The sequence below is a fragment of the Zea mays genome, chromosome 8, assembly GCF_902167145.1.
Source record: "Zea mays cultivar B73 chromosome 8, Zm-B73-REFERENCE-NAM-5.0, whole genome shotgun sequence".
Lineage (NCBI taxonomy): Eukaryota > Viridiplantae > Streptophyta > Magnoliopsida > Poales > Poaceae > Zea > Zea mays.
The window spans coordinates 174,521,513-174,538,002 of record NC_050103.1 but is presented as its reverse complement, the minus strand read 5'-3'; the positions used below and the strand labels follow the sequence as shown (position 1 = coordinate 174,538,002).

General features: G+C 42.8%; 2 protein-coding genes and 1 long non-coding RNA gene across 5 annotated transcripts; 2 read left to right on the top strand and 1 right to left on the bottom strand.

The window, feature by feature from the left end:
• The first annotated feature begins 169 nt into the window (after positions 1-169).
• On the top strand, positions 170-2,034 carry LOC111589978 (uncharacterized). The gene is made up of 2 exons (XR_002749051.2): positions 170-1,115; positions 1,786-2,034. It is a non-coding gene; the product is annotated as an uncharacterized lncRNA (long non-coding RNA).
• Positions 2,035-3,842: 1,808 nt separating this feature from the next.
• LOC100216799 (Phosphatidylinositol:ceramide inositolphosphotransferase 1) lies at positions 3,843-8,102 on the top strand. Of its 3 annotated transcripts, none has more exons than NM_001151884.2 (12): positions 3,889-4,337; positions 4,420-4,509; positions 5,546-5,632; positions 5,704-5,772; positions 6,331-6,411; positions 6,490-6,561; positions 6,649-6,709; positions 6,778-6,880; positions 7,001-7,096; positions 7,177-7,223; positions 7,305-7,465; positions 7,630-8,092. In NM_001151884.2, exons 1-12 carry the CDS (start codon positions 4,311-4,313, stop codon positions 7,708-7,710), a joined length of 975 nt encoding a protein of 324 aa, NP_001145356.2. In that variant the 5' UTR covers positions 3,889-4,310; the 3' UTR covers positions 7,711-8,092. The 3 variants fall into 3 exon arrangements, with proteins under 3 accessions (XP_008654477.1, NP_001145356.2, XP_008654478.1); XM_008656256.3 differs by having other exon boundaries at positions 3,897-4,337; positions 5,499-5,632; positions 7,630-8,102; XM_008656255.3 differs by lacking the exon at positions 5,704-5,772 and having other exon boundaries at positions 3,843-4,337; positions 7,630-8,102.
• A 6,021-nt stretch (positions 8,103-14,123) lies between these two features.
• LOC100273738 (MYB transcription factor) lies at positions 14,124-16,206 on the bottom strand. The gene is made up of 2 exons (NM_001148147.2): positions 15,704-16,206; positions 14,124-15,496 (listed from the first exon to the last, which is right to left on the bottom strand). Exons 1-2 carry the CDS (start codon positions 16,161-16,163, stop codon positions 14,751-14,753), a joined length of 1,206 nt encoding a protein of 401 aa, NP_001141619.2. The 5' UTR covers positions 16,164-16,206; the 3' UTR covers positions 14,124-14,750.
• Between the last annotated feature and the right edge of the window lie 284 nt (positions 16,207-16,490).

Here is a 16,490-nt window from a genome sequence, read left to right as displayed (position 1 = left end):
GGGCGTTGCAAAGCTATTATTCTCATGTACAGTTGTACTAGAAGGACGGTGACACTGCCGCCCCTTATATATTGTTTAATTTAATTACTCTGTGCGTGCGTCGTTTTCAACTCGAACTAGAAACGCGTAGAAGAATTCACATTTGGCTTCAAAAGTTGGAACGGACAACGTTGGGGGGTTGAACAATTGTTAACACTCAAGAACGTTCCGCCATAGAAACCGGCCAGGCTATCTGTCAGATTCAATCGAGTCAGGTATCACCATGGTAAATCTATTGAGGTTGGGTTCCTATGTTTGGCCAGGCCATCAGCACCAGAGACTGACCGGGCTAACTTCCTATGTCATATTAGCTACACTGATCAACTTCCTCTTTGTATTTTTAGCTCCTAAATAACTAAATTGGCGTTCCTATGGTTGGATCTGCGCTACGGCGACGGAAGGGGTCCCCTGGAGTTCGGAGATGCCCTTCTGAAGCTTGCGGCGTCAAGATCTGAGTTCGGTCGTCGCGCTGGAGGAGATTTCACTGAGCCGGCGTGCCCCTCCTATTGCCGCTGGAGTCGCTAAGGTGGCGCCTTTGAGCATTGTCGTCCGGATGTTCCTTCCTGGCAAGCGCTAAAGCTTCTGAAGTTATTCTCGGAACCAGCGACTGGCGCCAGAGGTTTGGCACTGTTCGACAGAAAAGCAAGTGACGATCTCGAGCTGCTCTATCCGCCCCGCATAGCCCGGAAAGCGCAATAGATGCAGGCCGCACCCAAGGACACCACGGTCCACGACAGTACCTCATCGCCGCCGCACAGCCAAGAATGAGGTACATGTTGTCCGGCCCCGACATGCTTAACAACGCCAGGATGCAGGATGCCTTGATGAAGAAGCGGCGGGGCCGGCCACTGGGCAACGCCAAAGAAGCACAAGCCTTTCCCCTTCCAAGGTACCCGGTGATTGCATCTAAAAAAATTTCCGTCTTACCTCATCGCCGCCGCACAGCCAAGAATGAGGTACATGTTGTCCGGCCCCGACATGCTTAACAACGCCAGGATGCAGGATGCCTTGATGAAGAAGCGGCGGGGCCGGCCACTGGGCAACGCCAAAGAAGCACAAGCCTTTCCCCTTCCAAGGTACCCGGTGATTGCATCTAAAAAAATTTCCGTCTAAAAAAGAATTTCCATTCAAATCTCATCTCAAATATAGAATTCTACTTCCGGTGTTTTTTTGTCTTCACCTTTAACATGTACATGTACTCAAGGTTCAGAATAGAGAACATGCCATATCGCCAGTCAAATAAAGCATCTTTTTGATTTAGAAGGCTACTGAAAATCTGATTGAAACCTTCCTAATCGTTCATCAGTTGGGGAATCATTTTATTTGAGGTGCACCCATCATAATCTATAGGTTTTGCTTCTATCTAGATGTTTCCTCCGCACGATATTTAGAACCTGCAAGGATGCGGAAGTCCCTATTCACGGCGGGCTACTTATGAGTCTTCCGAACAAGAAAACAACATCATGAGCAGCAGGTGCCCACGGCCGTGGTGGCCTGCGCGAGAGGAAATGTAGTGTTAGCTCTAGCAGTGTTCTCTACCTGAGAGACCGATTTGCTAGATGTTTTAGACTTTGGATTCAATACAATCCGCTGGTTACATGGATATTATCCTGAATTGCGCTATGGGTTTTCAACCTATTTAGTTATTCAAGGTTTAGATTGAGCAGCCTCTGAAGTTTGTTTTTCCTTGAACAGATGATCCATGCTTGGGAGTAGCAATTCACATTTATTTCATCTCTTGTGCAGAAGTCTTGCTAGAGAAGGGAAGCAGTAACTCGAAGCCTCACCATAAGCCGTCCACACATGCTGTGTACCTTCGATATTTAGTGGCTTTGTATGGTAACTTCATTTCCTGGTTTGTGTAAATAAAATTGTTATGAAAAGCCATCGGTTACTGGAAGACTTGGGAATGTACATTGCCTCGCGCAATCTCATCTCATCAAATGAATGGCCCTTACTGGCACCAAGACCTTTAGGGTGCAGTGCTTTGCTTTACTTTGAATCAATGGCCTATTTAATCCCAGCAGGTTCAGAACACAGATATTTAGATATCTGCAGACTGCATGTCAAAGTCGTCTATGACTCTGCTTTTGGGGTCGACGGTGCGGGGAGGTCATGTGGCCTCTGCTGCGAGGAGTGCAACTTCTTGCCCACGTGCCCCTGGTAACCGCGCCATGCTCATCGTCGGCCCTTGGAAGAAGCCCAAGTGGCCCTGCTCCTAGATTGGTGCAACAGAAAAATTGGCTAATGGGCTCATCATACTATCTAGAAGTCAGTTGTTCCATTCGTGCTGAAGTGTCCCACTACGTCATGCATCTGATAGATAAGTATTAGTCGAATATGTTAAACAACGTAGTCGTCGCAGATCCTCGATTCGGACTCCGAACCCTCCAGACAGCAGTAGGGACACGATAAGTTGTAGAAGCCTGTTCCCTTACCCAGCAATCCAACACAGAGAGGAACACGAGACATAGTAGATGTAAGCTCTTTCTGTCTATCTTTATTATGAGGGATATATATATATATATATATATATATATATATATATATATATATATATATATATATATAACCCCCTCAAAGACAGTTTATGTGATATTGATAATGTTTGTCACACAAATTTTGTATATTATAGTGAATAGATGGTGAGAGACTATGCACGAGGCATGCAAATTAACAAGACTCATATAAGCGCGGAATAGTGTGCTGATGGGGCAAAAGAGTAACAAATGCTCAGGTCTTAACATGTTTGGCTTCCAAGCAAACTTTCTCCAGACACCAAGGAAATATAAGATCCGATCAGATATGTGTTGATGCTCATCCCAGCGTACTCCCGTTGCAACGCACGGGCACACACCTAGTTATACAAATATGAAGTATATCCATCTAAATATCATTACAAAATTTCTAGCATCATTTAACCATCCATTCAACACACATTGGGTGAATTACATGTTCCATTACATGGTCATTAAATTGTCGTTAAGCCTTCTATAACATAATGACCTAAAAGGTTATTAAATAGTAAAAAAGATGGATGACTAAAGTCTAAGTTCATGCTTGGACTAAGTTTATATTGGGTATTTTATACCCACGGGTTAACGAGTATGAGTGACGGTGGAACGTTCTAATACTCGTCTATCCATTGGGTGAAGATTTTTGCCCAATAACAAACCCACGAGTAGAATATTTAACCCACATACATACTCTAATTGAGTAAATACCCATCGGATATCGGGTCGTGGGTACCTATTGCCATTTCTACTCATGGACATGGTCATGGATCAGGCTACCGGATGGCATAAAAGGGCAGCGACGGGGCACATGGAGCCCAGGTCACAGCACGGCAGATCGCCAAGTCCACCGGCTCCTGCAGTCCTGCTCCTCCCCTCCCCTCGGAATCAACGCGGCTGAACTGAGAGTATAGATGGCCAAAAAGCACGAGGCCCGTGAGCCCGGCACGAAGCCCGCTTTTTGGGCCCGGTCCGAACCCGGCACGGTAGAATAAGCGGGCGGGCTTGGACAGGAAACTAGGCACGGCGGGCTAGCCCGGCACGGCCCGTTTACCTCTAAGCCCGTTAAGCCCGGTTTTTTTACACTAAAACGTGCTTACCGGCCCGTTTAGCCCGCTTTTGGCCCGTTTTTTCCGTGCTAAACGGACCGGCCCGGCCCGTTTAGGCCCGCTGCGGGCCGGGCTTGGACAGAAAATTAAGCCCGCTGGCACAGCAGGCCCGGCCCGGTTTTTGGCCGGGCTTCACCGGGCCCGGGCCGGGCCGGGCCGGGCGGCCCGTTTGGCCATCTCTAACTGAGAGCAACCCAACCGCCCCGCCAGGCTGAGCGAGCCCACGTACTTTTACGGAAACGCCCACACCGCCGGCTCGTCTTCTCCCGAACCCGAACCCACCCTCCCCGATTCAAACCGTCGCCGCCGTCGCCGAGAGAGTCGTGACTCCCCCCAGCGGCGGCCTGCGACCACCCGTTACCCAGCCGTCCCTTCTCCGCAGACAGCATTTGCGCCCACCCCGTCCCGTCCCGTCCCCTCTCCCTCGCGGAGGCCCGAGAGCTTTGAGCTGCCTCGGTTAAGTCGTCGAGTGGTCCACAGGGCCGCCGCCGCGGCGGCGGTTACAAAGCGGGGAGGGAATTCCGGCGCGGGATGCCGCGATCCCGCTGCGATGCGCGGATCAGAATATGGGTGTGACCCAACCGGGAAGTAGTGGACACTGCTGGTGGAGGACTAGGGCCTGGAGTGGGAGGGAGCTGCGGCCGCGACGATGTACGTCGCGCGGGAGTCTACCAAGGTCTCGATTCGCTGCGCTCATCCCCGGATGCTTGCTGGGTACCGCTCGTGCACTTTTCTGATTGGTGCCTCCTCCTGCGCAGCTGTGGAGGAGGGTGTGCGCGGAGACGACGGCGGAGCTGCAGCTCCTGCTCCAGAAGTGGCAACTGCTACTTGCAGGGTTGGTATTTCAGGTGACCGATCGATCTCGTTTGCTTAGTCATGAGATGTTATTTACCGCTCCTGTGCCATCATCGCATATTCGTTGACTTGCAGATGGCCATAGTTCAATTCATGAATACGTTATTGACCCCCCCTCCCCTCTGGAAATACTATGTAATTTGCCTTTTATATTACCCCTTTACCTAGTTAGCAGGGTGCCCCAAGCCTCTTGAATCTATTTTTGTTCTGCATATAAACTGGGCCCGCCTGGCATTTTTCTTTTAGGCAACTCTTTTGCTGTGTTTTATTGTAACAAATGACAACACCCGTCAAGTAAGACGTAAGCTTTATAGGAAAGGAAATAGCAGTCCTAGACGTCAAGAGAAATCACAGTCCTTGGGTTAACTTTGTAATGTGAAAGATATGTATATTCAGACTTCCTATGTCTTGACACTTAAATTAACTGAGCCATACGATTTTGGTATCCTTCATTCTCTTTTTAGGTTAGCCCTGACATAGTGACATGTCACTAGCATGATCTATGTATGATGTATCCTGGCAATCTGCTTTGACTGTTGTATTTTCTCTAATCAAAATTTTGAGAAATCATTGTAAGTGGTTCTAGAGATTCTAAAGCTTCCTGTTCCTTACCGTAATTGAGGCCTTCTGTGCTTGTCTGATCTGTGTGTAGCTTATCAATCAATCTGCATCCCTCTTATATCAATTTTTTGTTTTCACTAGAAGACCTTCTGATGCTTCTATTATATAACTGTTTTGCACTTTGCTTCATTTGATGAGCCAAGAGCTTTGTAGACCTCAGTACAGATTGGGTTTTCTGTGCGCACAGTTGGTAGAACTAGAAACTAGTGAGTTCTTTATTCCTATTGATAAGTAGCAAAGGAACATATCAATTGTCTGCTAATATGAAGTTTTTCTGGTTGAGTCCGCAGAAACTTCCTAATATCCGAATCTAGTAGTTTTACATTGTCTTTTCAAAATTTACTTCTTCACATATTTTCAGTAATGGATGATTTTGGAGATTTACGCAATCGTTTTGCCTATAACTAGTACATCCATGGATTAGCTGCTCGAGGAGTGCATTACTTGCATCAGCCCGGACCACTGCTCCAGGACTTGGGATTTATGGCCCTTCCAGTATGTCATCTGCCTTTATTCAGTTTCATGTTCATAAAATACACAACATTAATTTGTTTTGTGTATGGCAGGAGCTTGGCCAAGAGAAAGGTTATCTTAGTGAAAGCGTTTTCACTTTCATCTTCATTTCCTTTCTGTTGGTAGGCGACCTTTTACTTTGCAGTTTATCTATTTGATGTTGATTATATTTGTACCATTTGTGTGTTTGTGTGTACGTTTAATGCTGAAATTAAACAACATATGCTGCAATCAGACTCATTGAGCGGTAAATCAGAAGTGGTGATCATCTAGATTGACATGTCAAACCAAACCTAGTAGTTTAGCTTAATATGATTTTGCACCATGAAGACCGTGGTTCAATTAACCAACGTATGAAATTATTGGAACCTCCAGTATGAGTTAGCTTTAGTTAAATTCGAGCTCTCATTTTGATCGTACTCTATGTTTGTTAAGGTTAAATGATAAGATTCATGTAAATTTCTGATGTCTATATTTACAAAAATGATTTTAATGTTTTGTTACACTGACTTGTGTTTGTACTCGTTCTCAGTGTCTATTGCATAATTTCCTAATTTTCTTATGCTATTTTTCTGAAATGAGATGTGCTAATTTTATTTTTGTATCCTTTTACTTATGGTTGATCAAGTTTTAGTACCTGTTTGAGCCATGGTATGTGCTAATTTCTTTTTGTATCGCAGTGGAGTTTTCACCCTTTTATTTATCATAGCAAACGTTTCTACACTGTTCTACTATGGCGAAGGGTGCTGGCATTTCTAGTGGTAAGTTTGATTATCTTAACTTTGATTGTGTATAGATTGTATCCATGTTTCAACAAGTGATCCTAGTTTCTTGTCCAGGCTTCGCAGTTTTTAAGGATTATGACATTCTATTCCACTCAACTTCCTGGTCCCAATTATCACTGCCGTGAGGTAACCTTGATTTCTCATTCTAGCCAAAACATATGTGAACAGTTGCTAACAAAATTATTCCAAACTATTTACCTTTTGCTTTCATAGGGCTCAAAACTGGCCACTCTCCCACCACCAAATAATGCACTTGAAGTGCTCCTGATTAACTGTAAGTTCTCTGTTGCTGGCCTACTGTTGTGGGTGGAAAGTTCTGTTGATTCAAATTGATCCTTGCAGTTCCTCGTGGAGTGCTTTTTGGTTGTGGTGATCTGATATTTTCATCTCACATGATCTTCACTCTGGTTTTTGTGCGCACATACCATAAATATGGCTCAAACAGGTACGGAAATCTATTATGGCGATCATGTGTGTTCTCCCGTGTGTTTTACATGCAAGTTGTGTGACATCTTACAAATTATTAGTTCCCCACGAACTCAACCTTCTTCACATGTTCTTGTAGGTTGATTAAGCTCCTTTCTTGGTTTATGGCTGTAATTCAGAGTCTTCTTATAATTGCTTCTCGCAAGCACTACACTGTCGATGTTGTTGTTGCTTGGTAGGACAAAAACCTAATTTCAGTGACATGGTTATCTTGGAGTAGCACCTGCCTTCCTTTTTTACAGTCTCTTTCCACAGGTACACGGTTAATTTGGTTGTATTTTTTGTTGATAACAAGCTGCCAGGTACAATCTTACACCCTCCCGTGCCATGTAAATCAGCCGTATGATGCATTCTGTAACAAACTTTTTGTGGTTTTTCTGCAGAAATGGCAGACCGTACAAATGGATTGTCTCTGCTTCCAGTAAGCACAAAGGATAAAGACGGCAGGATGAAGGAAGAACTCCATAAACTTGAGAAGGACGGGAGGATGATGGATGAGTTCCATAAATTGTTAAATGGAAACTCTATCGATGCTACAGATTGGGTACCTCACAGTTTCTGAATTATCGTAAACGGGCTGGGCGTACCTTTCAATGCACGGCTGCATGCATAAAATGAGCTATTAGATTATATCTCACTGTTTTTTGTTCATAACCTCGTGCTTTTGGTACTGAGTTTTGTTGATATATCCCTTTCTGATTATTCCAGCGACAACGAGTGCAGATGAATGGAAAGCACGGAGAAGACACGAGCCACACTGTCGCTGATGCCACCTCTGCTGGGACATGACCAGCAGCATTTCTCTGTCAATATCGTCTTCAATATCCACAGATGGAATCTGCGAGCAAAAAGAAAATTGTGTGGTGTGCTGCCTCTATCATTGTGTGATGAAAGGCTTCTCAGGTACCCGCGAGGTTGCGACATTCATAACAGAGCGTTTTGTTGTGCTTTCCATGGCACGATGACAGTCTGTTGAAGTAGTAACGGAATCAGGACCTTTTCGGCTTTTCTATGAGGCCGCAGCTACAGTTTTGCATCCTTCAGACGTTTCAGTGTCGATGATGTTAGAGAGGGAGATTGATGTTTGATGTAAATATTGATTAGATTCAGCTGTGGCAATGGGTAATGAACGACTAACTTATGCTGATTGGTAATTTAACGTGAGCAGCTGTTATGACCGCTTTGTTGGAGCCCTGTGACGACCCCTTTGAATGTCCAACCACCACTAATCCGGGCACAGGGTTCACGAGACCTGAATGGCTCATTCGCTCACGGGTATGGGTAAAACAAAACAGCAGCGATTGACTGGGGCTGCCGCGAGATGAGCGTATGATGCAAAGCACGTGCATTCGCCGCATTCCGTGCACAATGCTTCCTGCCATTGCCATGTGACATGGTCAATTTGCATTTACGGCGCTTACCCATACCCATGTCAGCGGTGCGGCCGTGCAGGTGTACGGCAGTTGCTCTGCTCCACGACATCTATCGAAGTCTGCAGTAAATACTATGGTGAAAAGCTCTTCCCATTTCTGCCATAATAGCCAATAGCTATAGTCTACACTATGGTGAAAAGCTCTACTTAACCATAAGGTACACAAATCAATGGAGAACAAGATCTTTCACTCTCCATTTTACATATCATGGCTATAGTCACACGGATATTACATAACATAGTGATGTTTATCGTTTCATATCTATGTTTTAAACAAATTTTTAACTTTCATGGCAACACATGAGCACATAACTAGTAGTCAATTAAAAACCTATTTATATAATAACTCATTCGTGATACAAGCTGTACATTTAATATTTATTCTACCTCTCTCTCTTAGAGAGCCGAGTCCGTCTGTCGCCTACTCTCAGCCAGGGCTGGTTCTATGATTTTAAGGGCCCCAAGCAAACTAGCCAGTATAGACCCTTTATGCTATCTTTCTTTTTAAAATTACCGTATAATTAAAGAGATAATTGTAATAATGATATATGTATATATAGTTTGCAGAAACCATGTCTATAACACAAACTAAAAGAGCCACAAAATTTTAAAAAAACATGATTATCTCGAATAGTAACTAAGCCACGTGACTCTATGGATAATAATGATTTAGTCCTTTAAACAAATTCTCCTCTGAGGCTTCTTGATGCAAAATCATTAAGAATAATATGAAGATCAATGTTATCTAAAATATTTTTCTCAATGCTACACATTGCCAAGCTATTCAATCTTTGTTGTACCATAGTTGATAACAAACAAATTTTCAGAATTTCCAATTTTAAGAAACGTCTTTCCGTTACACCGTGACCAATCAAATTCTATTTCTTTCTAGTTGGGCCCCTTCCGGTTGGGGCCCTGGCCGTCGTGCCTCTGGCCTAGGCTCAGAGTTGGGCCTGCTCTCAGTTGGCTACTATAGTCAGTAGCTCATTTTTTATTTTCCCTTTTTCACATCACTGTAAATCTGATATGATATCTTTTACAGCCCGTCTACATCAATTTATTATACTTCTCTAAAGTGGGGATCCACAAGAAAGAAGCATCAGCCGCGAGTTGAGGAGATGCATGTGGCTTGATTTGGATTTGGTGGTGAATGCGAGATATAATTCGGGCTTAGAATCGGTCCTCTTTGCTTTATGCAAGTAGAGATTAAAATGGTAAAAAATGGAAACTTATTTGGATATCAATTTTTGGTTGATTGCGAACAAATAATATATAGAATCTGCTATACAATTTTTTATTCTTGTTTTTACCATTGAGCTTGTAAAAGTTCATGAAAAGTAAACCTTAAATTTATCATATATTTTATCAAATGATAAATATAAAATTTGAATGCAAATTTGGACGCGAATTCGAATATTTATTCGACTTTTGTTGTTGTTGTAGAGAGCGAATAATACATAAAACAATTTATGTAACATTATTACAACAGTAACATGATTGCCAAATGTATGCGGCTCGCTGCTAGTACGAGCTAGGATGGCAATCGGTCGGGTAGTACACAGATATATAGTTCGCGAATCTATACCCGCGAGACAAAACTCAACCCATACCCGTACCTATAAACGTTCGTGGGTATGGATCTATACCCATTATCCGCTCGTCCACTACAATTTTAGCATTCAACACCAAACAACAATTTTTATCACATTTCAAAACAATTATCATTTCAGCAACATCAAATAATAATTTCAGTACCAAACAATATGTCATGGATAAAAATTGAAAATGGGAATTTATGATAATATATTAAATCCGGATGACCCATATATCATATATCTATTGGGTAACGGGTATGGATACTGGATATCCATACCCGCGAAAAATTATCCACGGATACCTAATTATATTCATAAGCGTACATACAGATACTAAATTCTACTATACTCATATCTAATGAATAATTATCTGCGGCCATTTACCCATATCCATACCCATTGTCATCCCTACTACTGGCACATGGCCACATGCCAGGAGAAAAGGCTCAACAAATAGTATATCATCTACTCCAAAATGCCAGGAGAAAAGGAAAGGCGGATAAACAGAGTCCTGTGCGCAGATGCTACCCCAAAACTAACACATGCGACAAAGGCAGGAGAAATCTAGGGAGATAAAATCATTCGCCGTTGGCAATGACCAAAACTAGTCTTTGTGAAATCTGCCCCCAAGGCAACCAGCGCTATTCATTCATTCATCTAATCGAAGCTTTTTTCTGACCAGCTTTTCTGAAAATCTGGCTGTGGAGAAAATCTGAGTATCATTACGATTACGTATGGAGTAAGATAAAGTTGTTCATAAGGCTTAAGATCTAAAAAGTGACGGATTCCTACTATTACAACGACTCAATCGATTATATGTTTATGTTGATTTTGGATGGTTTTTGCCCCCAACGAATTTTATAGAAGCTGGCTGAAAAGCTGAGCGTTTGGCAGTCCGCAGCAGCTTTTGGTGGCCAGAAGCTGCCAGAAGCCGAAACAAACAGGGCCTAAGGAACCTCATTCGCGACGCATCGAGCTGTCCCCGGACAACAAATATTTCATCACAATTCGTTAGGATCTTAAATTATTTTTAGTTTAAAAATAAATATAAATAGAGTTTAATTCTAATCTGATCCGATATTTGAATTTTATAGCGTAAAACTTAAAACTTATTGTCATCAGACACCTACAACGTGTAGTGGGTCGCCAGGCCCATCGCCTGGTGGCATGGGCACGCACGTTCCTGCAACTTCCATCGCCGAAAGGGCTCTGCATCCATGGTGCACCAGCTCCTTAGTTTGAAGGAACATTTTTTATGTGTCCAGTTCGGTGGTCTGTAATCTGTTGGAGTTGATATGTTGATTAATGTGGAAACTGGGTGGTTCGAACTTTGTAGCTGTTTGGTTGGTAGCTTTAAGACTTGTTTGAAAGCGAAACCTCAGTTTTTAAAAACTGATTTATAAAATTTGAGGTGGTTCCAAACATAACAGTTTATGACTTAATTTATAGAAACTGAATTCTTAGTTTCTTAAAACAAAAGGCTAGTCTCTCATGGCTAAAACTATTTTATAGAAATTAAGGTGGTTCTAAACACTACTAGTCAGTTTTTTGTTGTTGTTGCATAAATCGGTTTCTAGAAATTGGAAACAAAAACTAGATTTTAAAAACTAGGCCGCTTCTAAACTGTACCAGTCTGAATCAGGTGCTGCTGCTTATCGAGTTGGGTATCCCTATTAGGGCTTGTTCGGTTATTTTCAATCCATATGGATTGGAGGAGATTGATATGGATTGGGAGAGATTTTGACTTGCTAGGGATTGAAACCCCTCAATCCCCCTCAATCCATATGGATTGGGGTAGAACCGAACAAGCCCTTATCTGGTGGTTTCATCCCTGTCTGTCTGTCCTGTTTGCTATCGGCAAAAAATGACTCGATGTATGTCTGTTTGTTATCGGCAAAAAAAAAGGTTGAAGGAACATTGTGCCTAAACTGACCTCCACCTGATGAACGCAGACATGTAAAAGTTAAAGAAATTGACAAAACTCAGGCGGCGTTAGCAAAGGCCAAAGAGCAGTCTTGCAGTACATGACACATTCACTAGTCAGGAACTCAGGACCCAAACCCTTGCGGCAGACGCATTGAAACTTGAAAGCAAGACTACTCCTTCAAAAGCAGGACGATTTTTTGATCTATTCTAGTAATTACAAAGCAGAATATATGCTGCCTAATCAAAGCAGGGCTAATCAGCAACCAACCAAACATGATTGCTCTAACCAATTACCACGCACAGACAACCAGAGCATTTCATTATATTTCACTGAAAAAGAGCACTTCAACCTGATAACGACGAGAGTCGTGTTCCTGGCTGTCTGCAGCAAGCGTTATTAGGAGCTACGAAGACAGGAATCCTGCTTTTTCAGAGGCCTCAGCTACGAAGACAGACAGCACAAGCAATGTTGACACAGAGAAATCTGATCTCTGGAAAAGATAATTTGTGAAGGAACATAAAAGAGGATCAAACTACAGTAGCTGCCACCCCTATCGTTTAGGATTTATTCCCTCCGTCCTAAAAAAGTGCAATTCTCTCTTTTTTTTCAAGGAGTCAAACAATCTTACGTTTGCCCAAATCTATATAAAAAAGATATCATTAGTGAATCAGACAATTTTAAGTTTGACCAAATACATACAAAAAGTACTAATAGCTATGATGATGAATAAATATGATTAGTTAATCATAGAATATGTTTTCATAGTAAAACTATTTGAATACATAAATATTGATATTGTTTTCTATAAACTTAGTCAAACTTAACAAAACCTGACTTGGTTCACATCTAGAATTGTTTTCTTTTTTTGAGACGGAGATAGCATATACTCGTATAAGATCACCATTAAAATAACTTTGTAGAATATGGAATGCTCGCTAACTTTATGGCATCAGGAGATAACAGAATGCATGATTTAACATGATACTCTGAATCAATGCAAATACAGCGATAATAGTGCTGGATAAGAAATGATGCTATGGGTCATGAGTGCATAGAAAAGGCAATCTGCTTATTTTGTTCCAAGGTATGAGAAAACAAAAGGCAACATTTTTATTTCCAGAGAAAGCAAAGTGCAAAGCGAAGAAACTCGCACATGTCCTGAAGCATATAGCATCGAAGCCAGATTTTCTTTAGTGAACATAACCCAGCTAGAAGGTAAACAGAACGTCATGTTCACCAAAAAGGCAAAGAAAAAGAGCCACTAGAGATCCTGCCCCACCGCAAAAAAAACACGCACATACTCTCAGAATCACCAATTGTGACTGAGTATAGTCATGGATTAAGTAACACAAATTCAGCAATGTTGTGAAAAGATGCCAAACATTACATAAACATATATAACAAGTTATACTTTTTGACAAACAAAAAATGAACTTGGAGGCATGTGAATGCATATATTAAAATATCTCAAGAGCTATTTTTCCATATCACCTTTCAGGATTAGGTAATCGTAAGCTATACCAAACAAAATGCCACTAAAAAGGTGTGAATAGCATGTATAGCTACATCAGATACTAAGTGAAGGAACAGAACATATCTTCATTGACAATAGCATAATATGTTTCTAATTCAGAAGGCATGTGGAATTGTGGATTACACAAATGGCATTGCGAGATTTGTCGTTGCCTTAAACTATAGTGTGTATCACACTATCACAAATGATAGACAGAACTAATATAAAAGACAATCTGTACGAGAATCCATAAAACACATTCGAGTAAACCATATGCTGTTATAAGGAAAAGTAAGTCATATGTTGTATGAAAACTTGAATTACCATGCATAAGCTATCTAGATAATCATGACCCGGTGAAGAAAGTAACAAACAAGCAATAAAACAGCATGGAAATGACTTGAGGAACAAACTGATTGCAGAAGCAGACATCACAGGAAGAGCATTATCAAAACATTATTCAGTTACTACTTTATCTGCAGCAGCACAGCTCGATCGTCAGCAAAGTATAACAGCCATAAATTAGCAAATAATCTCTGTTTTTAGAAAGGGACCGTGGATCTTTTACACTACCTGATTTCGGGCACCAGCGATCAAAACCCACAGGTGGACTGTTCCCCGACTGCTTCCACCAAACGTGCTAAGCATGGATCTCCTAATTTTGTTTTCAAAGATATGGTTCCTTAGACAACAAGTCTATATTTTAGAGGCTTCTTTTACGTCAATGCCTGTGATGAACTGAAGACAACTACAAACATCAAATAGATAGCATGTGTTTTTCTACAATGAAATAAACACGGCCAATACCTTAAGCAGCACAGCTACACACGGTACAGTACAATATCTACTTTAGGCTAACATAGAATTATATTAAGGTGGAAACACCGAAATAAATATAAATTAATGCTTGCAAAAGAAAATGCATCGTCACCTATTGACAGTGAGCCCCAGGATTGTAATTAATGACCTGACATCACTATGTCTGAATATAGCAAACAACTACAGAATACTCCAGCATGCAAGTTCATAAGCAGGGGTGGATCCAGGACCAGGGCTGGCGGGGCTGCAGCCCCGGTCCAGCAGCCTAAGTAACACTTAGTACCATGTAGTGATTTCAGCATAGTAATACGAAGAAGGCCCACGATTACAAGATGCAGGCGCATAACAGCACAATGCAGGTCCATCAGTTCATCACCCATGTGCACGGCACACAGCAACCCACACGCGTTTGTAATTCGCACATTATTTACATGGTGGTTCCATTCATTCGCATTGCAGCCATCTCCAGCCTCCCCAATCCATAATTTAGCCCCTCATTTGATCTGTTTCTGGATCCGCCACTGACAAAAGATTCCTACTTTGTCAGGTTGGTGGAATTGATTGCATCAAGTTGCTGGAATCACTGCTTTGCATACCACTTCTCATCCAGGCAATGCTGCTAATTTCTGATACCAATGAAGCAAAGCTAATATTTAAAACAGGTGGATGACCTTCAAACTCACTGAACTCAGGACCCAGCAATGAGTTCTTACGATGCTGCTCATGAGCACCGCAGCAACCATACCCACATTTGTCTGGCACCTCAGCAGCAAAGCATATAGGATCAACAAACTTGAATACCTCGCTTTCAGGAGTCGAGACTTTATGAGTTGAGTCAAACATGACGACAGCACCTGGCATTTCTTGTTGGGTAGGTTCCGTGTGTCCTAGATAATATGGTCTGAAAGCACCAATCTTTGCCGCTGGTCGGGACAGGTATGGTGGATCAACGACTTGAGTAATAGAACAATGATCTGTGATGTGCCTTGCCCGAGGAGAAGTATCTGGAGCTGTTTGCACAGGATCATCCTTTACATCCATAGCGGTGAAGGAATTAAGATCGTTTAAAGGCCAAGGTTCTTCTGAAACTTCCCTGGACACCTTTGGGATACTTCGCTCCACAGAACCACCATGCTTGCATTGGCCATCATTGCAGTAGCGACGCCTCAGGGTGGAATTCCAGTGATTCTTGATGGCATTGTCTGTTCTCCCATCCAAAAGCTTTGCGATAGATGCCCACTTGTTCCCATGGACAGCATGAGCTGCCATTATAATGCGGTCCTCCTCTTCTGCAGCCAAAGCCAAAGGTAACAAAAAAAAGCAAGACATATACGCATATAAGATCCGCATGAATGACAGAATGCATCAAATCCATATAGGTAACCAGAGATCAACATATCACATAGATACTGCATATGTGAGGCCAAGCTTAGGTTTTGATACATTTATCATGGGCTCAAAATAGCAATGTAAGTAAAGATTGAAAAGGGCGGTACCAGTGAAAGGCTTGCGCTTGACTTGGGGGTCGAGCTGATTGCACCAGCGCAGGCGGCAGGACTTGCCGGAGCGGCCCGGGATGCCACGCGCGATCAGCGTCCAGTTCCGCGCCCCGAACTTCTCCACGAGGTTGCTCAGCACCGCGTCCTCCTCTGGGGACCACGGCCCCCTCACCCGCTCTTCTATCGTCGCGTTAGCCGCCGCCGCAGCAGAAGCAGATGCCGCGGCGTCCCCACCAACAGGAGCACCGGAGGCAGTGATCCCGTCGTCCCCTTCACCAGAAGGAGGAGGCGACAGGTGGTTTGGTTGGGGTTGGAGCAGGACCTCGGTTAGGGTTTGCGTCTCGTCGGCCACCCAGAGAGAATTGGAACTGGCCGCGTCGGCGGCGGCGTTCGGATCCGATTGCAGCTGCGGCTGCGGCGTCGTCGTCGGAGAAACAGCGGTTTCGGCGGCCGACATGGTGCGATGGGCACTTTGGTCTCTGCCGCTAGATGGTAGAGCGATGTTCCGGAGGAGTGCTGCTTCATTTCGGCGAAGGTGACATGTAGGTCCCACTGGTCAATCGTTTCTCTTTCCTGGACAATCTTTTTTATCAGTGCTGCTTGAAGCCCTGTTTCTCTGAGTAAATTGATTCATATCTCAAGTACGAACAAATCAATATCTAGATTTGTAATGGTCTATTAGATTATTCGAAAAAATCTCCTTGCATCTACTATATTCATTTCGTCTCTAATCCAATATTGAGTTTCTGCACTTAAATGTTTAAATATTTTTTTTATGAAGGGG

Bases quoted from the DNA above. Each gene is read 5' to 3' on its own strand.
- LOC100216799 (NM_001151884.2), top strand. From the start codon at position 4,311: ATGTACGTCGCGCGGGAGTCTACCAAG. The intron at 6,562-6,648 runs GTAACCTTGATT...TTGCTTTCATAG, and splicing joins CCAATTATCACTGCCGTGAG to GGCTCAAAACTGGCCACTCT. The intron at 6,710-6,777 runs GTAAGTTCTCTG...TGATCCTTGCAG, and splicing joins TGAAGTGCTCCTGATTAACT to TTCCTCGTGGAGTGCTTTTT.
- LOC100273738 (NM_001148147.2), bottom strand. From the start codon at position 16,163: ATGTCGGCCGCCGAAACCGCTGTTTCTCCGACGACGACGCCGCAGCCG. The intron at 15,497-15,703 runs GTACCGCCCTTT...CTTTGGCTGCAG, and splicing joins CAAGCGCAAGCCTTTCACTG to AAGAGGAGGACCGCATTATA.